The following is a 27022-nucleotide window of genomic DNA, read 5'->3' as shown; positions in this document are numbered from 1 at the left end:
GATATGTGGCCTTCCAATTGAAGTTTGATCCCCAGACTGCAGTACTATAGTCTGAAATGTAAGCTAAACAGCAATAGGGGAAGAAAGGTTGTATAAATCAGCTAAGAAAGGCTTAATTTATGTTTTATTACAGAAAGTACAAGCAGACAATATTATCTTGAGCTTCTTGATTATGATGTAGCTCTGATAGTTTGAATCAGACCCTAAGACAACACAGATGATCCACCAGACCTATCAGGCAGGCACGACAAAACAAATAGCTTTCCAGAAGGAAACCACAAGTATCCATAAAGAAATGGTACTAAAGGAATGATAAAATAACACTGTTACATACAGATAACCATTCTGATACCAGAGCAACTTATCACTACAGATGGAGAGTTGAAAAACACCACTCTGTCCCTCCCAGTTTCCCTAACGTGCCAACTATGCTGTTTCACCCATTCTCCAGCCTCCTGGCAGAACCTGAGACCAGGCAGTTTGCTTTCCATGTGTTTGGCTGGCTGAAATACACTGCCAAACATACCTGGAATCCGCAGCAGTAACCCACATTTTTGTGCCCTTAACAAGGCATAACATAATATTCAGCTTTTGAAAGGATGCCATGAGGAATTTAGGTGTGGTCCAGTGATTCAAAAGCAAAGCACAGGCATGAAGCACTCATGACTCTGGACTTGCGCTTTGACACTGATAGAAATCAAATTGCTTTCTGCCTTTTCTCCTCTATCTAGATCAGAGGACAAAAAAAATCCTCAGTTATCAACCTTCAGGCTGTGTCTGGAGAAGCAAGTCCTATTGTAAGTTGTTCTGAAGCAGCAGAGTGTTATGCACATGCTGTGATTTTCAAAACAAGGATAATTAAAATTAGAAGGACAAGAATGCTATGGTTCTATACCTTCATATGCAGGCAGAAAAAAAGCCCTCTCTAGAGAGTTTCTCTGATTACATTTGTCTCATATCTACTAGGCAGATTTATGAAGTTTGTTATCTAAATATTTAGGTGTCTTATCTTGTTGGCATATGCATTCTTTCTTAAAAACCGTATCACAGTCATTTTTTCTAGAACACTGTGTCCAGTTTCGAGTTATACAATACAAGAAAGACATGGCTAAAGGGAAGCAAGTTCAGGGGAGGACAACCAGGATGGTCAGGACTGAAAGACTTGGAAAGGTCAGGACTGAGGAAAGGCTGAGGGACCAGGTTTTCTTCAGTCTGCAGATTAGATGGTCTTTGGGAAGGACCTGACAGCAGCCCCACAAAGGCATGGAGGAGACAGAACCAGTTGGGAGCTAGGTAGGAGAAAAACAAGGAACAGGCATAAATTGAATCTACAGAAGCTTAGAGTGAATATAAGGGAAAAATAAATCCACTGTGAGGACAGTCAGACATTGGAACAGTCTGCCCACTGAGGTTGGGAAGTCCCCATCCTTGAAGGTTTTCAGGATTTGACTGGACAAAGCCCTAGGCAACCTGGTCCAATCTCACAGATGAGCCTGCCTTCCAGTAACTAGGAGCCTGCTAAAACCCCACATCTCTGACTTGCTATCTATGGAAGGGAGACTTGACAAAAATTTGAGCCTTTTTCAGACATGTCAGCTGCCCTCTCTTCAAGCATTTACAACCCACACATGTTTACAGCAAGCTGAACGAATTTGTTTATAAAACTGTTTTTCTTATGTGGCTTTCTAACAGCCTTCACGTTCAGCTGGACAGAATCCAACTTCTTACCAGCTGCTACTACAAGTTTCTAAGTGACCAAACTGGTGGCGGGTAGGAAAGAAGAGGAAAACATGCAGTTCACAGGACAGGGGGAAAATGTATGAGATAGACAGTTAAGAATACCTGGTTTTCATTCAGTCTCAGGCAGAATCCATACTTTTCACGACATCATAAAATGAGTAAGAACATATCCATTAACAGAATTAGACTGCAATCTAAAGCATGATCTTAATTCTTATTGCAGGTTGTAATTATCTTAGACATATTATAATAGAATTCTGGAGGCATACAGGATACACCCTACATGCCAACTTCAGAGCAGAAGCATTTCCACCAAAACTAGAGCTGTACCTCTTTATGCTAAACTGAAGACAGCACAAATTTCACCACAGCAAACATAATCAGTCATGACAACGTCCAAAAAAAGTTACAGGATAGGCAACTGCTGTCACTTCTGCCACTTATGCCAGGCTGAGCTACCTATACTGTGCATGTTTTACACAGATTATAGAATGGTTTGGGATGAAAGCACCTAAAGGTCACCCACTTCCAAGCCCCTGCCATGGGCAGGGACACCTTCCACTGGCGCAGGTTGTTCCAAGCCCCGTCCAACCTGGCTGCGAACACTGCCAGGGATGGGGCAGCCACAGCTTCTCTGGGCACCCTGTGCCAGTGTCTCAGCACCCTCACAGGGAAGAGCTTCTTCCTTATGTTTAACATGAACTTCCCCTGTTTCAGTTTGAACCCATCACCCCTTGTCCTAGCACTACAGTCGCTGTTTCTCCTAGTTGTCAGCAACTGTTCTGGTATAGCTTTAAAACAAAACCTGATCACTCCTATACCAATGTAACTGCACAGTTTTCATTAAAGTTTTCAAATTTAAACCAGCAATTATCACATATTTTAAGAGTAAAGTGGAATTTCAGATTATCTGCAAGAGAAGTGGAATAAAAGAATGAAAAAGGATTATTATTTTTTTTTAATTTACATGTCAGCATGGCTTATTTTCAAAGTAAATACTTTTTTTCTTCTGTAACCTCACCTTGAAGTTTCTCTGGAGTTCCTGAAAACACTAATTCCACTTTGCCATAATCAGGGAAACGGTCATCTGAAAACACAGGACAGTATTTCAGCAAGCTATCTCCCAGGAGAGCAGTTCCAATGCAATCAGAAACCAGGATTCTCTGTAGCTATTAACACACATAACCTTGTCACTTGAAGTTCAGGGACTTGCTTCTGTAAGAGCCACATTCTTTGCTCAACACATTCTCCAGAAAACACAACTTAAGCATCAGTTGGAGCTTTGTTTGCACCCAAGAGCAGTCAAAAGCAGAAGAGATGTTCAGTTCCCAAACCTCTCTCTCAACAGACATGGCTGGCTTTGTTTTTTAAGGAAAACACAGCCAGGAGCAAACTAAAATTGTTCTTTATATCAGCTAAACTGCAATAGTTGAGCACAAATTTTGTGTAGCCATATGCTGCAGGAAAATATGTTTGATTTTAGTTTACTGGTAACGCAGGGTGAGGGAGTTACAACCCTGCAGATAAACCGCAGAGGGAAGCATTAATTTGGGAAATATAAAGGCTAAACCAAAACATTTTCCAATGCATCTGAAAACTTTGCCTCCATTTCTGGAGAGTCTGAAGCACATGAAAAGATCTCTATACTCAAGCAAACGAGGTCACAAACACGGCATCAGACTTTGTGATTGTTTTAATCAGCCAAAAAAGGGACTGGCTTAGCTCATCTTATTTCCTGTCATGGTGACTAACAGAGTCACCACTTTAAACAACTATCTGTTGTTTTTACAAATGTGAGAGGAGGTGATAAGGACTATGTAGGAGTATCTGAATTATTCTGACAAGTTAATTCACTTGAAGAGCTTTTTGTCTCTTTAGGGGTTTACCTGTGTTACATGCTATGAGTTAACTAACACAAAGCATTCTCCCTTTCCCTAAAAATCAGGGTGAGGAAAAAAAACCCAGAATCCTTTTGAAAACAGGTCCTAAAGATGATCATCACATGCACCCCCATACACCTATTCATCCAACCAGCCACAGACTGCAAATACCTTTATTGGCATTGTCCAGATCCTCTTTGCCAAACACCAGTGCATGTCCTTGAATAGCTCCAGTGTGAAACTGAAGGCGAAAAACCACATCACGAGTAGCTGACCGGTATTTTTTATGATAACACTTCAGCTGGAAAGAGAGAGGAACATGTCAGAAAGCAATTTCTTATAAATCTGAACAAATGTGTATATGCCTGAGTTGCTAAGTAAAGCAGCCACAGCGCAATTTACTGCAGGCACCTCTGATGTTGTAACAAGCAGGGTGTGTGTTATTCAATCCTTTAAAATTAGACAAGCCCAAGGCAACATAGTTCTGGATGTGTAAAACTAATAAAGACTATTTTCATCACTATCAGTCACCAGTCAGATAATGATTCAGAATCACAATAGTTCTCAGTAGTACCTTGGAATGCTGACTTGTACCCCTACTACTTCACAGCACCAAATTAATGTAAAACTGAATGACAGCACACCCATTTAAAAATAACTGAGGAATATGTAGCGTTTAAAATTAAGCCTGATTACATTTACTGCAGGACTCTTAAAAACCTACTCTAGTGATGATGGGACCTTGTTTTACATTCCTGTGGGAAGCTGGTAGTAGTTTTGACAGCTTGGCTAGAATACCACAGAACCCTGTACAAATAACATCTAGTATGAATTTCAGCAGCCAAAGGTGAGCACAATACACCTACTTTCTAACACCACCTTCCCTTAGGCTAGACTTACGGATATTTTACCTACTAATTCTCTGAGTCAACTGGAAAACAAAGCCACTCAGATTTAGAGTTTTTTTTAAACCACACACTTCAGGTGGTTAAACCTTTTGGAGCTGGAGGCAGAGCATCCTATAGATTATTCTTTTTCCCAAAACCACTGATGGTTTCACTTAGACATAGTAAAAACAATATTCAAAATGAAGTCTCTGTTTAGGAAATATCATCATGCTGAATAATGGCTGGCTCAGAATTACCTTCAATAAGAGCATGGGATGAATGAAGCTGACCTCTCTGAAAAGGATGCGAGCAGTACTGAAAAGCTGTGTGCTCATTTTTCATTTTAAACACACATACATTGGAGACTCAGTGAATTCGTCTCGCACTAATTTCTTTTGTAATTTATTCCATTTCCTTAGGCACTGACAGTCCTCCAATGAATAACAAATATTCTTGCATTTGAAAGTGTCCCACACCTCCAGGTCATGCCAATTTACAACAGTGTGTTTAAAACTTCTTTCTCCATTTTTCAGGGAAAGAAAGGAAGGACAAAGTACTCAACTGAATAGGGAAGTGAAGTAGGAAAGGGAAGAGGAGGAAGGATAATAAAAAACGTTATTTCAAAAGAAGAAAAAAAGAAGACTCTGTTACCAAGGACCCCTTACACTGAGGTCCAACATTGCTCAAAGTAGTACATAAACGGAAAAAAATAAACCTATTAGCAACAGACCAGGAATCTAGACAATACTTCCCCCCATCATTCATTACACATACTCTTCTGCCTTCTTAGTTTAACAAACTGAAAGGCATGACAACTAACCATCTTTACTTTCTTTGTGCGTAACTGTGTATGACAAGCAAGAGTAGAAAGCAGAGAGATTTAAAATGATAGTGCTGCCATTCAACCATAGTTATGCTTTGCACACTGGCAATTACACACACTGTATTACAGTGCATACGTTTCTTTCTAAATACTGCATGTGCTCACAGAAACAGAAAGCCATTTAGAATGAGGTGTTTTCTTTACAGCATATAGTATTACAATTGTGCATGTTGCCTGCCAAGTTACAGGACAAGGGTGTTTTTAATGCTGAGTTACAAATACTCCCCAAAGCAATTAGGGTTACAGGACTTACTGTGATGCTGTGAAATAGAAAGGCTGAGAGCAGTTGTTTCAGTTCCTAAAAACCTTCTAGTTTGACAGGAATTTTGATTCCTATAAAACTCAAGGATGATGACTAAATTAACTTAGTAACCTATTTTGTAGTGCATCTGCAACCATTTTCTCTATTTATTTTCTTTTGCAAGAATGCAAAACAGGTCAGAGACTGTAAACTAAATGGCACAGGACAAGATGTTCTTTCCATACAATTAACTTACCATAATATCTCCCTTTAAAAGCTGGGCAGGGTCTACAGCAATGCAGATTCGGCTTTGATTCTCTGGCCCTACGCTACTTAACAGGAGAGAAAAGACAAAATATATGGTTTAAAAGAAACAAAAAAACAAGAGAAAAACAAGAAAAAAAGACCATGTAATTGTGCAATTTTGAGAATTAAAACTGGATTCAAAGGAAAATGCTTACAACTTACTAGATTCCAGATGTATAAACTGGTTGCATAGCCTGGTATAACTTCAGAAAAGGCCGGCAAGCTGGAGAGAAGTCAACAGAAAAGACTGGTTTGTAACTATTTTCCTTTACCTACTTTTTCTATTGTTGTAATATTGTTTACCTATTTTTCCTATAGTTGGAATAATATTGTTTTCAGAGTTATAATAGAATCATAGAATAGTTAGGGTTGGAAAGGACCTCTAGATCATCTAGTTCCAACCCCCTTGCAATGGGCAGGGACACCTCACACTAAACCATGCCAACTCAAGGCTTCATCCAGCCTAGCCTTGAACACTGCCAGGGATGGAGCACTCACAACCTCCCTGGGCAACCCATTCCAGTGCCTCACCACCCTAACAGGAAAGAATTTCCTCCTTATATCCAATCTAAACTTCCCCTGTTTAAGTTTTAACCCATTACCCCTTGTCCTATCACTACAGTCCCTGATGAAGAGTCCCTCCCCAGCATCCCTACAGGCCCCCTTCAGATACTGGAAGGCTGCTCTGAGGTCTCCACGCAGCCTTCTCTTCTCCAGGCTGAACAGCCCCAACTTCCTCAGCCTGTCTTCATACAGGAGGTGCTCCAGTCCCCTGATCATCCTCGTGGCCCTCCTCTGGACTTGTTCCTATATTACAACTAGGAAGCTTTATGTACATTCGGATTGAGCAACATGGCACAAAAATGGCACAATTTTGACTGTCAAAATTGGCTTTGACAGATTCATTTTCTTTTTGTCACTTTTTCCTGATCTTCAGTTTATTTCTGAATTAAGGAGGAGTGGATTTCAAAGGATTTTGGTAAGGAAAGAAGGAGAGAACACTCTGCTCCTTATTAAATGTCTGTCTGCCTGGCTTCCCACTTCTTCTGTAGGAAAATAAAACAAAGGGAAGAAAGAGAATGGCAAAAACGAAACAATAACTCTAAAACAAAATAGGAAGCATTTTCAACACTAAAACAAAGTATTTTATCTACAGTTTTGTTTATACTAAGTCCCTTAAATTTGTTACTTCAACAAATAATAACCTGTATTTATTGAAATAGTTACCTGAGAAACAAAAGCAGACTAATAGGTTACACAACAGTGACAACAGAGCATTGCAAATTCATGCTCATGACATTTCAAAAGGCAGGTACTACTTAACTCTTGGATGATAAAATACAGTGTTCTACTTGTTTATTATGCTCTAGCACAATGTCTTTGTTTAACATTTTCATTTTAAAGCCACTTATAGAAGGCCATTTTAGAAGCACACCTCCTTTAAGTTTTACTCTTAGGATCTTTCTCTTTTCCTGGTTCTTTCAGTGGGAATATCTGGGCTGGTATCAAGGAGCATTAATTTACCTGGAGATTTATACAGGCTTTCTAGAAAGCTCCAAAATGAAACAAGACTTTTTGCCTACACTTAGTAAAGAAAAGTTAGATAACGTACCTCCCCCAGCATCGAAGCTTGGGATGCCATGAAGGATAACATAGTGCAGGAAAAGAGGAGTCGCATTCATTTTCACAGATCCAGATAGAAGGCCGCTTAAGAATTGCACATATCTAAAAATATAAAATTGATCTGAATTAAATAAAAACAGTAATGCAACCACATAATGCATTCTTTACACATGAATATTTCTAGGCCATGAGTGGTGAGCAGCACTATGACATTACATACAACTTCACAAAATACCATAAAAAGACAGTTTACTGTTTTATTAAATCCATGGCTGTTACACTGCTATTCTTGGCATCTTTATTTTAATAAGAAAGGAACCAGCAGAGACAGGAAAATCAATCATTTTAGTATACTGTTCTAGTTGCAAATGAAGGTCTCTGCTGGTTTTCACAGCTAACATGAGAGCATCACTCCATTTAACTGTGAAGTGCACTTCAGTAAAACAGGAGGAAGAAGTGTCCTGGTCAGAATTCTTAGCATTAAGGCCAAGGCAGGCAAATAACATCTTCATAATGAGAAGCACCAAGCACAGGAAAACTACCACAGCAATGTTAAAACCATTGTATTTCTGCTGTTTAATGCCTGGTTTGGTCATAAACTCATGAGTAAGTAAATGCAAGTGAACATCACTGCAGTGTGTGTGAAACAAATTCCTCCTATCTCCTTAAATAACCAAAAGGAAACAGTCTCCAACAGTCTCTTGCCAAAATGAGGTAAGTAGTGAGCCCCAGAACTATTCACTTCCCAATCTGCCCACTTTGAGACCTAATTTAACCTTATTGATGCAGACAGACTGAAAAGGTAAGACATCCAGATAGACAGAATGAATAATGCATGCTTTGACAAACATTTACTAGCATGGACACAGGGCAGATGTATAATCCGCAGGTCATCCAAACACATGGCAATAAAATCTGCACTGCACACAAATCGGTACCGAATCCATACACATCACTTGTGCCACAGAAAAATGAGTCCTGGAGCAATCAAGAAATAGATTGTGACATCTCTTTTTGTTAGCAAACAATGCAGTAAGAACATAGTGAGAATATAGTAGATAATAGTGTGGTATAAAAAGACTTTTCTATCTTGGGTTAGGTGCGGGAACTGAAGGAGTTATCAATCTAGGAAGAAATATTAATACAAGACAAAGTGATGGGAGTTCAGGAATCACTGGAGGATCTTGTGGAAATAGCCTTCAAACAGAACGGAAGAGAGTAAGGGAGAGAGGGGCAGAATGCAGGGATGACATTTCTTATTAGTATAAAATAGAAAGCATTTAAATACCTTCTTTGGGATGGCTGCATTAAAGCTGAAACTTTATCATCGAAGAACTTCTTCATAGCAAATCTGTCTAGAGCCTGATCAGCACTGTCAAAACAGAGACACAAATGCTGTGTTATTCCAGTTTGGAGAAATTCAGTAGGTTACAGCTTGAAATATGCCAAAATATTTGGAAAGAAAAACAAGAAAAGTAAAGAGAAAGAAAAGAAAGAAGCACCTAAGTGACCACTCTGGCACAGGTCAGACAAGAATGTTTTTTCCACTGACACCTCTTATTCCACACCTGAAGGCAGTTTCCTTCCCGAGACTAAGCACCTACTCCCTTATTCTATTAAATGGATTTCATATATTTCCAACGTGAATATGTTAAAGTCATAATGCAATAAACTTCAGCAAAGCCAAGCAGCTCAAGCTGCAAAAGAAGGATACTTGCCATAATTGCCTGAGAGTGCACTGGGGAGTTCTCTCTGTGAAACAGAGATCTGTTCTCTTTGTGAAAAAGAAGCAGCAATTTTATGGGGATGGAAACTACTGCCTAGCTCTGACTGTAGTACATGAGGTGCAAAGGATGCCAGGCTAGAGGATCATTTAAGCAGTCACATAATTCATTCAGTCTTTGTTTTGTGTACCATAAGCCACCAAGGGAGAGAATATTTAAAATCAAAGTGTCCATCTTTTGCATCAGACACCCACAAACACTTCAAATACACAATTAAGGAGCAAGATACTCAGAAAACTACATTTTCTTCCGTTCTCTATTCAGAATGGCTCTCATGAGGGGCTTCTGCATCTGTGTGGAAAGCGGCAAGAAAGTATGGAAAAAAGAAGCAGAAGTACCAAAACTCATTAAGGATGCTCTTAACCACATATGCCAAGAAACATGCTATGCTGATTGTGTTGCATCTTCACCAGATAAAAGCCAAAGCGTCTCTTAACATAGGTAGGTGGCAGTGTTAATTAACACAAGGACATTAAAAAGCAGCACAATTTTCAAAATGATTAGGCTCTGAAATCTGGAATGTTAAAAGCCATACCTAATTCAGCCTCAGTGAGTTCAGAGGATCAGAACTGTGCAAAGTGTACATTTGCCTATCAGGCTAAAAATGGAATTTACACCTTTTCCAAAACTTAATCCGAAGTTACAGATTGTCTTGACGTGGTGTTGGATCAGGCTATAAAGTCAAACCTTTTCTTCATGGGTGATAAAGATTACATAGTGTGTGCTTGAGAATATCCTTGACCCAAAAACTCTCTTCTTCACCCAATCCACCATACATCTTCACCTACGCTACTACCCAGAATCTTGGCAACCCACTTGTAACTGGTCGAAGACTGCAAGTGATTTACTTGTTAAAGCAGTTTACCAGCTATTACACAAAGAGCTCTGCTTGCCCTCCTTCAATTTGACAGCACATTATTCCTTACTAAATGAGAAAATCAGGTATTTATAACATCAAACCAAAAGGGGGTTGCATCGTAAGGCTTCTTCCCTAAGCCCAGACTTTTTGGCACAGTCATGCAGATAACTAGGGACTTTATTTGGTGTGAACATTCTCAAAGTCTTCTGAGTACTGTTTCTGACACAGTAGCTGGCACCCTCAAACTGCAGTAATTTCTGCTTCTCTGAGGGTGCTGTGTCCCATTTGGATAATGCTAGGGATACACAAATCCTAGCTGGGAAACATTCCCAACTCCACTCCTACTAGAAAAGTTAGGGTTTGGAAAGGAGCTGACAGACACCCCGAACTTTAAAGGAGGGCTTGCAAACTCACTCCTCCCTTGCAACCTCACTGCAGGAATCCTGCATTTGTTTGGGGTAAAAAAAACACCACGTTTCAATGCTGGGCTTTACAATCACATCCAGGTGTTGCTCTATATAAAAAGTATTTATAGCCAGGTACCACTATTAAGGCTCATACAATACTGCGAAACTGAGATACCAAGAGAGTACTGTATCACCCCCAGTTGACAGATTTTGTTATTCCCAATACTTCTCTACCTATTATTATAATTGTGTGGCAACCACTGTCCCAACTACTACTTGAATATACATGTATTTATTTTTTCAGCACATATTGGTATGTATAAAACACTGAATTTCTGAGTCTACAATTACCTTTGGATCAGGTTACCAGAGTGAAGCCAGGTTATTTTCTGAGATGCTGGTTTTACTAAAATCCAGGAGTAATTTACCAACAGCCTGTAGTGATTAAGGACTTCACTGACTACAGTATTGGATCAAATATATTACTGGCAGGCTGGGGTGTGAATGCAGAACCAAATGTGATTTAACCATGGCCTCTAGAGTGCATTTTTAGTATATTTATAGATGGATGTATAAAAGAGTCCAAAGGAAAACAATAAAAACCAAATAAACCCCCCCAAACAAAACATATTTCATCCTTTTAAGACCATTTATCAAATTTTATCTTTGTTGACATAAATTGTCAATTGTTATTTCGTAAGTTGAGCACTCTAAAAGGAACAATTAAAACCAAGTAACCAGACACCTATTGCTTAAACTGACTGCAAGATAAAGGCTAGATTATTTCTTAAACTGTTTCTTAAACACTTTGATCAATGTCTAGGAATTCTCCACTCAGATACTGATTCCACATTCTAGTAGCTTAAGTTTTCCTTAAGGACTATAGGAATAGCTTCTCACTGATTCAAAAGAGGCAACTTCATGGATGTGGCCAATAGGTGGGTTTAATAGACTGAAGATAATACCATTTGTCCTGGATTCAGCAGCAGCAGTCATTTTTCTCCTTCTCAGTAGCTGGTGCAGGGCTGTGGTTTTGACTTTCAGCCTGGGAACAGCGCTGATAACACCGATGTTTTTAGTTGCTGCTCAGTAATGTTTAGTCTGGCCAAGGACTTTCTGAGTCTCATGCTCTGCCACAAACAAGGGAAAGCCGGGAGGAAGCAGAGGCAGGACACCTGACCCAAACTAACCAAAGAGGTATTCCATACCACAGTATGTCATGCCCATTATATAAACTGGGGGCAGTTACCCAGAAGGGTTAGATCACTGCTCGGTCGGGCTGGGTATCGGTCAGCGGGTGGTGAGTGGTTGTATTCTCTTCCCTTGTTATTTCCCTTATCATCATTATTATTGGTGGTAGCAGCAGTGGTTTGTGTTATACCTTAGTTACTGGACTGTTCTTATCTCAACCCATGGGAGTTACATTCTTTCTGTTCTCTTCCCCATCCCTCTGGGAGTTGGGGGAGGAAGCAGGGGGAAGAGTGAACAGCTGCATGGTACTGAATTACCGGCTGGGTAAACCATGACACCATTATATAAAAATGGTTTCTTGCACATAACTTCATTCATCATTTAGAGAATTTTCCTGCAGAATCACTGAATATCACAGATTAGGAGGGACCTTAGGGTATTACCTAGTCCAATCTGCTGCTGAAAGCAGGACCACAAGAAAGCTCTGTCTTAAAAATGGCCTGTTTTAATACATGCTCCAGGACACTAAGAAGAAAACCTGACAACCCTCAACTGACAACCAGTAAGTACAAAAACAGTGCTAAATTTAAGAGGCATCTTTTTCTGGCATTTCCTTAATTGTATAAAATACACAATATGCATTATTCACAACTTACCTTGCAGAAACATTGGTGAAGTGCATATATGACGATATGACTACACCTATCCTTCCTTTCCCTCCCTGTATTAAGAAAAAGGGAATGATAGCTTAATTAACTTCTTACATTAATGGGCTTTATTTCATTTAAGACCCATACTAACCAAATTTCAAGAGAGAATATTCAGAGAACCCTTTTACTCATGCATCTCCTGTGTAATCAGAAAGGTGGCAGTGATGGGCAGCAGCTTGTTTTTCTATGCAAGCTTGCTGCCAAGTGACATATAAACCACTAAGCAGGATTTCTGCGTGTGTACCTGTCAAGTGTTATTGACTGAGAGGAAATTAGTTATACAAGAAAAATAAATTTGACCAGTAATAGAAACATTGGTTCAACTCTTCTGATTTTATATTACTTTTTTTTTCCAGAGATCATTCACAGCAAGTCTAGACAACGTTGCAATTTCTGGCATGAAATGCTGTAAAGTACCTATTTTGGAAAGCATATGAGTTTCCAACAGGTTTGGGCATTTTTACCTTCCCTGCACCTGAGATTTAACACAACTAGTTTTCTGTGGATAATTTAAAAAACATTACAAATCTTGTTAAATAAAGTACATGACATAAATTCAGTACAATTTACCAAGCAGTAATTCTCACGGATCTGAAAACAATTCCAGTTTCTCAGCCAATATAAGTAGCTGTATCTATCTTCATGGTTGGAAACTTGATAGTCATTACCAAAAGGCATTAATCAACAATATGTACTACCAATCAGTATACAGAATACCCAGGAATACTTTGCCCCCTTTCGTCCCATGTATGGACCATTCTCCTGGCTGCAGTCCTGCAACTGGAAAGAATTCAACAGTTTAATACTATCATGGCATTCTTTCTGCAATTCAGGACTGGGGACTAAACAACCTGACCTGAAGAAAGGTTTAGACCTCATTATCACCTTCATTCTGTTTAAAGTGACATCCGCCAATCATACAGAGACAGATTTGTCTCAAGTGTCACCAGTATACCTACCAACTCAGTTCTGAATTCACTTTATCTGTATTTAATTAAGGCTTTCTTTATTTCTCTTCATTGTGAGCAAGCAAGGAAAAGAAGTAACAGGACACAGTGGCAGCTTTGCTATAAGGCACTACAATGATACTGACAGTTAAAACCTGTCAGAAATATCCAGGAGGTACTTGATGCCCTCACTTCCTATAGCCACACAACAGTCTAAAGGGATGATCTGTGATATGTTGCCTATCCTTATCCCACAGCAAAATCCATGAATGTCACAGAACATGAAGAGCTTCTGAAGAGCTTGACACTGAGCTGCAAATAACTTCAAGCTTCTATATACACTCACAGAAGTAGCAGCGCTAGAACCTCAGTTATCATAACATACAAAGTCAGTGGATTAAAGCTCATTTGAATCAAATGAAGATTGATTCTGTGTTCCCAACACTGAAAACAGATCAAACTTTTTTGTTTTTTTGTTTTTTTTTTTTTTTTTTTAAATAAGTAAGAATTAAGCACAAGGTTTTTGAAAACTAATCCAAACTGATATGTGATGTGCACACGCAAAGCTCACTTACTCTGCAATGGATCACGACCACATGCTGAGGATCATTGTTCAGCCATGATTCCATGGCCTTGCAGATGGTGCACACCTTGTCGAGAGGTGGAGCATGGAGATCAGGCCATCCCACATCCATAATCTGCAATTAAACAAGTAACCGTCACAAGAGACACCTTGATCCTAATACGATATATTAAGATCTGGCTTCAAATAATTATGATGGCTGAGAGACTCCACATTTTTTTAAACCCCATTCAAATGCCACGATGTAAATAAACATGCTTCCAGGTCTCTTCAGGGGAAAAAGGTGATTTAAGATACCAGTACTTCTGTAAAAATAAACAAGCAACTCCCCCTTAAACCCACCAACCACTCACAAGTGACATTTCTGAAGATCTTGATTTCTTAGACAAATTTTCATTTAGAAATGCAAGTATTTTATAACAGTAAAATACTTAGAAAGTCAAAATTAGAACAAAAGAATGTTAACTGGCCTGGTCCAGTGTTTGGGGATTGTTTTTGAGATTTATTCCCTTCAAGTGCAATAGATTTGACATCTCAAAGTTCTATTCATACTTAACATTCAACCTTAGTCACTATAGAATACTGTTTACTCAACCTGTTGTTATTATATACATATTTAACCCAAAGGCTGTAGCCATGAACAACTTAAATTCTTCATGATCAACAAAGCATTCAAAAGGTCAAAATTGAGAGTTCTTTTAATATTTTCCTCAGGTATTGCATATCTCTGTAAATCTACTGCTATAAACAGACATCTGTGCTACTCTGGCCATATGATAGCTGGTGAAGAGTAACTGTGTATCACTTTTTATAACAAATACAATAATCAATAAGGAAGAACAAAAGGCAGACATAATTCTGACATTCCTTATGTCTCTATGGTGAAGAGAAGCAACTATGAAGTGATTGTATAAAAGGGAAGTCTATATTTGAACTGAGCTCACTAGCTTCAGCTATCAGACTGTACATTACAGTATATAACCCCTAGTATCCTGTGACTGCACAAAGAAAGTATACTTGGAGTAAAATTTGTATCACTCAATAGGAATTTTTTAGTGGCCATAACAGGCTTCAGGTCCTGCGTGCGAAGTCTAAGGAAACAACAGGAACAGTATTATAACACATAGGCCTAACAGACACAAAACAAGAACTTGGAAGAAAATAAAAAGGGATGCAAGTGGGTGTGTTTTTATCTTCCAAAAGTTGTTCTCTCAATCTGTGTATCAATGCTTGCACAGCTTCAGGGCTTATGAGGCTATTTCAGCTGTATTTAACACTAGAAAGAGATGTTACAGAAGACAAGCAATACCTTTGGGTTAAGCTTGGCAAGGTCATATCTCTTTTCAGAGAGGTTTAACACCTGTTTAGAAAGAAAGAAAAAAAAGCATCAACCATCAAGACTTCAGAACTGCTGTAGTAAACAGCTGTATGTGAAATACATCATGGTTACAAGAAACTACACTCGCAAGATTTCAGGTTTGCCACTATTTTACAAAACTAAATTAACATTTGAAGTCAAGTAGCGCTAGCAAATGTATTTCAGGTGTTCAGTTATTACAAGTTGAAACTAGATGCACATGTTGAAAAAGGATAATCAGCCTTTTGCTATATTTTATTTATTTCACATGGCTTTAATTGAGTCAGAGCTATGAGAGACCTGGGCACCCTGCGAAATAACTGCATGGCAAAAGAATCAACAAAGAATAGTGGGGGAGGGTGGTACAGTCTTAAATGTCTGAACTGGAGTGCCTGGCAAGAAGATACTGGTCTGTCCGAACTTCAAAGGGAAGATACGGCATAGCTATTTAACTACAGCTCAGCCTGTGAGATCTTCCAACTCTGCTGTTAAACCATTAGACAGTAGTTAACATACACCTAGTGCTTAATAAGGAACAGTTAAAAAGAGAGCCTGCTAAATTAAAAAAAGAAAAAGGAAGAAGTATACAAGTATATTTGACTCATTAAGAAGAACTTTAAAGCAGTATCAATCACTAACAAACCATTCTATGATATGATTCTATGAGAGGGAACAGCCTCAAGTTGCAGCAGGGGAGGTTTAGACTGGGTATTAGGGTTTGGTTTGGGTTTTCTGCTGTTATACATGTGCATCTGGAGCAAACTGAAGGCATCTTTGAAACATGAGAAACAAAAGAGTTTAAAATGAGCTCTCTGGATCTACGTCGCTGTGGTTTGCCAGGTTATCTTGCAAAGTTGTAGAAACATACTTGCAGCAGACAGCATCAAACTTCCTTTTGACCAAGCCAGCCAATTTCCGAAGTGCTCATTAGAATACAAGTAAATAAATAGAACTAAACTAAAATAAACCCAAAACCATCACATCCAAACTCTGCAAGAGAATCAGACTGCAACCCCGCTTAGACAGAGAACACCCTAAACGAGACTTACAATAGATCAGATTTCTGTAATACAACCAGCTATTTTGTAACATTTAACTGACCTGAGACTACAAACTTATTTCACAGATAAGAAAACACTGCTGTTGTACAGAGAAGGCCACTTAGAAGAGCTGAGTTGGAACCAGTAAAAGGCTTACATACAGGTCATCTTCAAACTTACTACCTTGTACCTTACTGGTACCTTGTACCAGTGCCTGATGGACAGGAAGCCCACAGCAAGAAGGTGGCATGCTGAGGCCATCAGACCACACTACAAGTGCATCTTCAGGACAAGAGCTGGTTCATAATGCACCTATGACAGCTCGCTTTGTGAGCAAAAGATAATGTATTTAAACCATTAGGTGGAATCTCACCAGAAACTGATTTCCACTGTGAGTCTAGTTCATGCTCCAGAAGCATGGGTTTGACTATAATAGCTTACACATGCTTTATTCTATTTTCACAGTTTAAACATTTCTTAGTTCACTCTAAGCCAGTAGAAGAAAAAAAATACTGGCCCTGTTTTAAATTCACCTTCATAGCACAAGTGTAGACAATACATGCCATAGGGTTTAGATGCACTAGTGAGAAACAGGACAGATGAACAGTTTGGGTCATTTAAAAACCAAGATACTCTGCATACGGAGCTCATTATAGATCTCCTTACAACTTCCTATAGAAAACCAAGGAGCAGGGAAAAAATACATCTAAATCAAGTTAATGAGAAAGAGCTGGACAGAACACGCAAGCAGCAACCCTGCTTTTATATGTTGTTTCTCAATATATGGTAGAGACAGCCAAGACATGATGGTGAGAGACCATCAGATACAAAGCTGAGGACCCACATGTAGCTGGCTGCTCCACATTTCAGGGTGTGTTCTTTTAAAAGCATGCTTTGAACAATGAAAATGGTCAGTGCAATTATTCTACAGCATTTGACTGTGTGCTATCACAACAGAGACTGGAGTGCCACCAGCAGAAAAGTGCTTTTAATCATAGAATCAAGATCAGTTAAGGTTGGAAAGGACCTCAAGATCATCTAGTTCCAACCCCATGCCATGGCCAGGGGGCAGGGATGCCTCACACTAGACCAGGTTGCCCAAGGCTCTGTTCAAGCTGGCCTTGAACACTGCCAGGGATGAAGCATTCACCACTTCTCCAGGCAATCTGTGCCAGCGCCTCACCACTCTCACAGTGAAGAACTTCTGCCTAATATCTAATCTGAACTTCCCCTGTTTTAGTTTGAACCCATCACCCCTTGTCCTATCTCTACAGTCCCTGATGAAGAGTCCTTCTCCAGCATCCTTGCAGCCCCTTCAGACACTGGAAGCTGCTCTGAGGTCTCCACACAGCTTCTCTTCTCCAGGCTGAACAGCCCCAATGTTCCCAGCCTGCCTTCATACAGGATGTGCTCCAGCCCCTGATCACCCTCATGGCCTCCTCTGGACTTGCTCCAACAGCTCCATGTCCTTCTTATGTTGAGAAGATTTGGCTGCACACAGTGCTGCAAGTGGGGTCTCACAAGAGCAGGGGCAGGATCACCTCGTACGATCTGTCCTTGCCTAACATCTTAACACCCTACTGAAAATCCTACTCTTGCTTGCACAGCTGTAAAAAAAGGTGGACCAAAGAGGTTTTAGATTATTGACTTCTAGTTTATAATGATACAAATGGACCTACAAGTGGTCTTCCTGCAAGACCTGTGTCACAAATGACTGACCCTACACATACCAAGTAATTATCACCGTGTTTGGATTTGAGCATCCGGGTTACATCTTGCAGATTGTGGAGGTAAGTTTCCTCAGAACAGCTAGCAGGAAAGGAGACAGAGATGATCCGTTCTGTGATGTAAGTGAGGTCAAGTTCATAGCCCTCCTCCATAATGTGATCAAAGTCTGCACTTCTGTGAAGAAATTGAATGTGTCAGTTTAGAGCAAAGCAGCCAAGAACAAACATAGCCTATTGATAGAAGGGACTCCAACTTGGACTCATATAGTCAAGCATCTGATGTTTCCAATATTTTCATTACAATTACAACTTATTAAATGCTACAGAGCTCAAATTACTGGGTTCAGTACACAAAAAGAGTTAGCCAAACATCAGAGTTCTTTGCATCAAAACTATAGTGAACAAATCTCTGCAATCAATGATATAAGAAAGGAGTAAAATGAATACAAGCAACTTTGACTAACACTAGTGCAACAGATTCAGAAATTACACAGAAAACATATTGGTATCTAATGTCTGTACAAATGCTTAAAAATAGGTAGATTCACCAGTGACCTGCAAAACACTGAAGATACCATCTTGAGATCTGCTCTGAATAACACCTAAGTGAATCCAAAACCAGTCTCCAAAATGCAACAGACACCAGTGTAATGCAATTATTCTCACAGGTTAGTCTACAGATACTGTTGATCTTCTTTTACAGACTGAAAACAGGCTGAACTTCTTTTACACCCTAACCCTAAGCCTTAACCCTAACTCTAACCTTACCTTGTCCTTCTTAATAATCAGAGGATTCCAGTCATTAAGTTTAAAGTAAGCTCAGCAAATAGGCCCAGTTGTTTTCTCAGACAGGGATTGTAAAAATGGCCTGTGCAGAGCAGGACATGTCTTGCAGGAGACTGATCCCGCAGAAGTTATAACCACAAGTAACAAAACCTAAACCCACCACAGCCCTATGTGACAGTACTACACAAAATAGAAAAGAAATACTTGCCGTGATCCTTTGTCACAACTGAAAGAGGAGCTCTTCGAAGCGCTGCTGGAATTCTGGAAGAAAGAAAGCAGAGCAGTCAACCTAGTACCTTCCTTGCCACCACTGATATCAATCTATGTTCCTACCTTTTTTCTCGTTTCTTATGTCCAAACTGTGTAAAACTTTACAAGTAACAGGATAAGAAAGGATCACTGCCTTATGGTTTGGCTGCAAACACTGTCAGTATGGCCAGGTTAATGTCCAACTCTTCATACAGACTCACTACTACCTTTTCCAACTCAGTACTGCCAGAGAAGGGCTGTTGGACTTTTATGCTCATGTTAACTGCCTTAAGATTAGGGAAAACATTCAACGGACTTCAGAGAAGATGGGGCTTGAATTTCTCTACAAACCTGCAGAATTAAGTTCCTCACAAGTGATTCTTTTATTTCAATACTGAAAAATACTCAATTTATTCCTGTATCAGAGTTCTGGGAGTTTGAATAGAAGCCTGAGCTACAATGATTTTGCTTTATGAGAATTTAGTTTGTCTTCTGTAGCTTCATTTGTTCAGTAACTATGCGTTAAAAAAGTGTCAAAATGTGCTCCCCTATGAACCTTGGCAATAGAATTTTTCTCACTTAAATTCAGCTGTCTCAGAATTAAGCTCCAGTGTGACAGTCACCCAAGCTCTCTGTAGAGAAAGAGAGACATCTAGAGGGGGCAATACCCCTTCCTTCCATGAGAGGTTTCTAGAGTAAGACAGCTATTACTATACTAATAGTAAATATTTACTTTACATTTAGATACATCTTTCCATACAGAAAGCCAGAAGTTCAATTCATGCATCAATAACTCCAGAAGAGGAGTATTCACTCATCTTCCTACCCTTGAAGTTATACTTACTATACAGAAAAACACACAGAAAAGCTTATTTGGATTCCAGAAATTGGCTGTTCTGGAAAATTTCAAATCATAAGGTGCATCTCACCTAGGCGCTGGCCCCAGTTCTGCCAGTTCCCGTCTTAGACAACAGACAGTGAGGAACCTTCATGGTATTTTCAGCTTCTTTTTACTCAATCTTTTCTCAGGATTTTAAAGGCTGTAGGCACTGTGGGTGCCTAACCAAGTAAGTAACTCAGAACTGAAATTCAAAACAAAGCTTTTAGCATGTTTTGGTTTGCTTTTATAGCTAGAAAGCAGTTGGTGGGACATGCCTCTCCCTTCACTCCCTTGGTCTCTGTTGGTCACACAGATGTATTCACAACTTCAGGTTTCCACCATTTATTAATCACATTCATGACTAAACGTCCATGTAACTTGAATAATCAGGCACTTATTTCCTTATTAGAAGAAGCCACTAAGTGATAACATCATTCTCTGTTGCACACTGTTGTAGTACATAAGCTAGCACATCACATAACCTAGTAGCATGCAGTGTGTAAGTATATGAACAATAACATAACATGAACCACTAGCAGCAAAAAGCCCCGTCACTGAGATCTACCATGTTTCATTGCATGGGCTCAAATAGCTGCAATACTCCTCAGTCTGTCGTTATGGGTATGCTTTTATACAAATTCTGAATAGCCCCCAAAATCAACATAAGCCTTCCATCATCTTCAAAAGATACAGATTCAGACCATGAAACTCTCCACTGCCTATCCATGGCGCACCAAACCACTTGATTTTACTTAACTCCTCATCAGGTCAAGATGACCTTGTACATTACACATCGCCTACAGTCAGTGACTTGGCAAACGGACAAGCAGTCAAGACAACTCTGTTTTTCTTCATGTCCTCTCTTTACAATCACTTCCACGTCTTTCCATGGCTTAATTATATTGTAGATAGTGATACATTCTTTTTATTTCAGTGATACGTTCATTTCTCTTTACTATTTGTTAACTGGCAATGGCCACACCACCAACTCTTCTGCTCAGAGCTAAAATATTTAGAAAAATCCAAAAGGATACATGACTCACTACAGAGGCAGAATGGTTACTGTAATAAGGTTTTTCAAGGTTTGATGAAACACATGACATACATGCACACACCTCTACAATGTGTTGTCAAATGCAAGAATAAGCCGCTACAGCATTTCCCACAACAGGCAATCTGTGAGCCAGATTCTGACTGAATTCAGACATAATTCTGTACCACGTCATACACACCTGCCAGCAGAATATGGGTTTCACCAAGCACAGGATTCAACGGCACAGGGCAAACCACCTATAAAGGTAAACCACCACCTGGCATCTCCCAGAAAGGACAATTACACTGAAAATCTTGTAAAACTAGATGGGATTTTAATTTCCTGTCAACCAACAGCAGTAGAAAACATGGAGGGGAACAAAAAATAATGGCTCAAAGTGTGGTGTTCAACTCCACTGGGTTAAAAACCTAAAGTTGTAACCAGGACAGATGTAACTAGTGCTTAACTTGTTGCGATCAGGACAGACTACCCTGAGATTATTCTTCCTTGAGTTTCTTCCCACAGTTCTGTCCCCATACTTCTCCGAGACTGCCTGGCAATACAGACAGCATAACCAGCCACTTTAGAAGCAGAGTTCTGAAGAAAGAAAATGCCTCCCATTTTCCCATTCATTCAGTTTTAAGGATTTTTCATAACCCAAACAAACAGATAAATCTCAAACAATAACACTTAAAAGTTATCCCTATGTAAACAAGTGCAAAGTGGTTTTGGTCAGACAAATTTAGCTGTAGTTGTGGTATGAAAGCCAGCAGGGGGAAGCAATTGCTTCTCAATAGACATCTGTCTTCTCTCCAGCCACAAAATTGTATTAAGAAGCAAACCCACTGCATCCAACATACGGCATCATTGCCCTTTTCTAGGGAATAATCAAGCTGTGCAATTCATTCCTTTGACATCCTCCTTACTGCTTCTTCTACCATCTTTGGCATGGGCATCTAGTCCTGGCCACGTTCTCATCAACGTGATGAAGCTATCCCAGCTTCATCAAAACCCATCCTTAGATGAGGCCATCCCAGAGTCCAGGACTTCTTTAATTCACCTTCCTCCAACACCAAAGACAGTGAACCTCTTTGGTTTATGGATTACCTGGTCTGCCTCAAATAACAAGTTCATACCGTCTCAGGCTGCATCTTACACCTTTACAATCTCTATTGCAGTCCCCCCACAGCTTCAGAGCAAAAACATGACAGAAGTACAGTACAGGCCATCTCGCATGCACTGAGATGGTATTAAGGCACCTTCTGCACTAGTTCAGAAACAGAAGGAATAAGAAATAACCTCTCTGCTAAGTGTGCATCCCCTCATCTCTGCCAAAAAGCTGCCTCTCAAGGAAAGAAATGAGGAACAGCAAGAAAAAGATAATGCAAATCTCTCAGCATGACAATCACCCTCAACCTTTCTGAGAACTGAATAAGGGAAGCTGGGTTACAACTAGCAGGCTTACTCCATAGGCTGAAGTCTTCTGTAGTAGAGCTTCAGAAACCAGAAGGATCATGAAGGGACAAAGGGTGAAGGGAGATGAGTTTTGCACCAGATAAATTCATTCACGTTTTGTCAGTACACTGATTTACTACCTTTTATATGACAGCTCTGGGAAACAATCAAAACCTTACTCTGTAAAACTGCTAGTTTCCAAACCCAAAGTAAAACTAGAAATGTAGGCCACACGTGTGCTTAGAAATAGCAGGTGGGGTAACAACTCATTTTGAGACTATAATCTAAGGCATGCTAAGGAAGCCAAATGCAAAATCATTCACTAGGCTTTCCCAAGGCTATTGAATTATAATACAATCCAATATCTGCTTAAAAGCTATCTCAGCAGAATTTAAGAACTACTGGTTTCAAGGATGAGCTTTTTTTTAAACAGCTGAGACAGCTGTACATCAGCTATCTGCTCCTCCAAGGAACAGTACTACTGAAAACTCACCATTCGGGATCTGACATGCATTCATGCAGCTCATCTATATCTTTCCTGGTCTTCTTCTTGAATGGGAAGATTAACAAGTGTAAGTATCAACAAGTAGAACCTACAAGTATCTGAAATGTAAATCAATGAGTAATCTGTGACTTAATGGTTTCAGAATATATTTTGAAAGGATGACATGGATCTGCTTGGATATAACTATTTTATCTGTGCCTGTTTCTAATGTGGATATAATTATCAGAAAACATGATTAGCAAACCTGCCATAAACTTACATGCATTTTATACAGCTTTTAATTAGCTTATGAGGTTTTTTTCCACACAACTGTTTGCTGTTCAAGCAGTCACAAATAAGACCATGAATAGAAACACTGCTCAGCAGGAGACCTGAACGCATTTTAACATTTTTGATGGTTTTTCAGTCCCCAAGCCATGGGCAGGAATCATAAATTCTCTAACCTATTCTAAGGCATAGTGCAACAGTTCTATCTGCTCCAGGGCACTACAGAAAAGACAGGACAATGAACTACACTGATCACTGGGCTGCTCCACCATCCTAATTCCTACTGACACAGTAGTGGCTTTTAGAAGCTACAGTGAAACACATGTTTGGATGTCTTGGATGAGAACCAAGATTTGCATAATCTTTTGGCCTCTGGCTTTAGAATGATTCCTAATGTAGAAAAAGATTCATGCCTTGTGAATACAAATGTCTCTATGCTATTATGTGTCTATTCCTGCAGTAAATATTAAAAGATTAATGAAAATAAAAATATCTTTTCTGGAGTTGATTCTGCAGAAGTGATTTATCAACATTTCTACTGCAAACAGCTGTTTGTTTGGCTACACACTGTAGTTTTGTTCTGTATACTGTGTTCCATAAAAATAATGAACTGTTCCCCTGTGTAGTATAAGAGCAACAGTCCAGACAGACGTGCCCCTTGCAAGTAGCAAAAGTTACAAATCCCAGCTTGCTCTCTCCCTGCCAAAACCTATCCTGACTCTTAGCTGCTGACAAAGCTGCTCCCAAAGTTCTTCCCTATAATACAAAGCCAAGACAGGCCAGGCTCCCCTAAAAGAGCTGACTGTAGGACATCTTTATCAAGAATGGTTGGGCACTTGGCTGTAGAGTTCTCTCTACCTATCTGCCAGGGCAACAAGGAACTAAGTGGGGCAGGAAACCAGAATCATCAGGGACTGTAGTGATAGGATAAGCAGTGATGGGCTCAAACTGGAACAGCGGAAGCTCAGGTTAGATAGGAGGAAGACATTCTTTACTGTTCTGTCTGTTCTCTCACTACAGTCCCTCTCCAGCATCCTTGTAGCCCCCTTCAGACACTGGAAGCTGCTCTGAAGTCTCCACACAGCTTCTATTTCCCAGGCTGAACAGCCCCAATGTCCTCAGTCTGTCTCCATATGGGAGGTGCTCCAGCCTCTGATCATCCTCATGGCCTCCTCTGGACTTGCTCCAACAGATCCATGTCCTTATGCTGAGGACACCAGAGCTGCACACAATGCTGCAAGTGGGGTCTCACCAGAGCAGAGCAGAGGGGCAGGATCACCTCCCTTGATCTGCTGCTCCCACTGCTTTTGCTGCAGCCCAGCACATGGGGGGTTTCTGGGCTCAAGCGCACACTGAAGCTGCTCATGTTCAGTTTCTCATCAACCAACACCCCCAAGTCCTTCTCCACAGGCTGCTCTGAATCGCTTCTCTAGCCAACCTGTAGCTGTGCCTGGGATTGCCCTGACCCAGATGCAAAGGCTAAGGGCTCTTCAGGAGAGAATACTGAATGCATGTAAAGTCCATATTCAAGTGAGAATGTGGCATAGTTGAAGTTTTACTTATAAAATTTTACAGATGCAATGGCTGCATCTAGCCTCATGATTGGAAACATTACTTTCTGATGAATCACCCAGCCTTGCAACTTTACACCTCTTTTCCAAACAGGAATAGGTGTTCCTACCTCTGAGTTTCAGGTGAGAGCTTTCTTCTCTTTCCAAGTGAACCCCTGCTGCTCATCCCTGTCACCCTTTGCTACTCCATGGAAAATAAGCACCAAAACTCTCAGGAAACCTGCTAATACTCAAATAATAGCCAGTGAAAACCAGAAGAGGACAAAAAGCACAGCTGAAAAAACACTGCTTGCCATTAAGGCTGCCTTTGAAATGGCTCTGCATGAGCTATATATGTACAGAAAAATCGCAGACACGTACGGCTTGGCTTGCATAAAAAAGCAACCAGTACAAATAGAAAGCACTCTGAAGTATTCAGATGTAACACAAAGAAGCTAAAAACTTCCAACTAACAATAGAAAATGATCTGCAATTATTTTCTTCACAGTGTATCTCATTATTTTGGTTCACATTTGTTACACTAGAAGCAGCTGCCAAAACAAATTATTCACATGCAGATAAGTATGAAGTTTGCTCTATTGGGACTCTTTTTTAGTTAATTTGTCTAGTTAAGGAAGAGTGAGGGAAGAAATAATCTTGTCACTAGACATGTTAACTGGTCTCGATATTAAATAAGTTCTTTGATAGTCTATTTCCTGAAGATAGGCTCTTCATCAAGGACAGGCTGGGGAGATGAGGATGAGGTGTCACCTCTATGTCAGTGACCAGCTGGAGTGTGCAGAGCTCTGCCTGGGGATGGTTGAGGAGCTGACTGAGAGCATATGGGTCAGGATTAAATGGAGAACCTACTCAAGATTGTCCAGAGGAAGGCACAAAGATGCTCTGAGGGCTGGAGCACCTCTCCTGTGAAGACAGGATGAGAGATCTGGGATTGTTCAGCCTGGAGAAGAAAATGTTTTAGGGAGACCTTAGAGCACCTCCCAGTACCTAAAGGAGAGAAACTTCTTACAAGGGCACGTAGTGACACGACAAGGGGGAATGGCTTTAAAATGATGGAGGGGAGATTGAGATTAAGGATTAGAAAAATATCTTCCCTGTGAGGGTGGTGAGCCACTGGCACAGGGTGCCCAGAGAAACTGTGGCTGCCCCATCCCTGGAAGTGCTCAAGGCCAGGCTGGATGGGGCTTGGAGCAACCTGGCCTAGTGGAAGATGGCCCTGCCCATGGCATGCAGTTGGAACTAGATGAGCTTTAAGGTCCCTTCCTGCCTAAAACAGTCTGGGATTCCATGAATTTAGAAATAATTTTACTGGAACAATGTGAGTAAGAGCATGGATCCAACCACAGAGATGACCTCAGCTGCACCCCAGGTAAAGAAACTATGCTGCTAATGCAAATGCAATCTCTGTGAAGGTCTCCTGCCTGTACGGGTACTGAAGGATCAGAACTCTTCACACCCTACACTGAATGGCACTAGCAGCACTGAAACACAGATGATACACAAAACAAATGCAACATGCACAAGACTAACACTATGAAATAGATGCTCATTTACTGCAATACACAGCACTGCTCTTGAACTGAACGAGCTGGTAAAGATCATATGCATGCTGCAAGTCTGTCCTGCCCCCTTTTCAATGCTAACTTCATCTTTACAGTGGGGAACCAAATACCTGCCTCACAGTTGCCTACTAACAGATAGTCATCTACAGGCATTTCCCATGATTTAGTTAAAAATCAAAGAAACATGGCAATTCTGATTGTCATGGTTTAACTCCAGCTGGCAAATAAGTACCAGGCAGCCTCTTGCTCACTCACTCCCCACCACAACTGTGGAAAAAGGAAAAACCCATGGGTTGAGATAAAAATAGTTTCTTGAAATAAAGTAAAACATTATATAAAAAAATCATAGTAATAATAATTGAAATAATGAAAAGAGAGATAACAAAAAGAGAGGAATAAGATCCAAGACAGACAAATGATGCACAGTACAATTGCTCACCACCCACCAACCGATGCCCAGCCCATCCCAAGCAGCTGTACTGAACATGTGCAATACTTTCATCTGCAGAAATTTCTACATCACTTACAAGACTGGGTCCTATTGCACTT

The 27022-nt window shown here is 40.1% G+C and overlaps 1 protein-coding gene across 9 annotated transcripts in view; it reads right to left on the bottom strand.

Annotated features, from left to right (window-relative positions):
• TNS3 (tensin 3) overlaps positions 1 to 27022 on the bottom strand; it is a 201500-nt gene that overhangs the window by 74535 nt on the left and 99943 nt on the right. For 8 of the 9 annotated variants that reach the window (XM_065665617.1, XM_065665619.1, XM_065665620.1 and 5 more), the window contains 11 exons: positions 19160 to 19212; positions 18169 to 18340; positions 15351 to 15401; positions 14034 to 14156; positions 12458 to 12522; positions 8849 to 8932; positions 7550 to 7662; positions 6100 to 6160; positions 5888 to 5963; positions 3792 to 3921; positions 2762 to 2827 (listed from right to left, as the gene is read on the bottom strand). In XM_065665617.1, the coding sequence (XP_065521689.1) occupies positions 2762 to 2827; positions 3792 to 3921; positions 5888 to 5963; positions 6100 to 6160; positions 7550 to 7662; positions 8849 to 8932; positions 12458 to 12522; positions 14034 to 14156; positions 15351 to 15401; positions 18169 to 18340; positions 19160 to 19212 (994 nt within the window). The remainder of the gene's footprint in view (positions 1 to 2761; positions 2828 to 3791; positions 3922 to 5887; positions 5964 to 6099; positions 6161 to 7549; positions 7663 to 8848; positions 8933 to 12457; positions 12523 to 14033; positions 14157 to 15350; positions 15402 to 18168; positions 18341 to 19159; positions 19213 to 27022) is intronic. The other variant, XM_065665618.1, reaches the window with a different exon arrangement.

The sequence above is a fragment of the Lathamus discolor genome, chromosome 2 (genome assembly GCF_037157495.1).
Source record: "Lathamus discolor isolate bLatDis1 chromosome 2, bLatDis1.hap1, whole genome shotgun sequence".
In the NCBI taxonomy this organism is placed as follows: Eukaryota; Metazoa; Chordata; class Aves; order Psittaciformes; family Psittacidae; genus Lathamus; species Lathamus discolor.
Note: the sequence above shows the minus strand (reverse complement) of the source record. Positions and strands in the feature narration are given on the sequence as shown.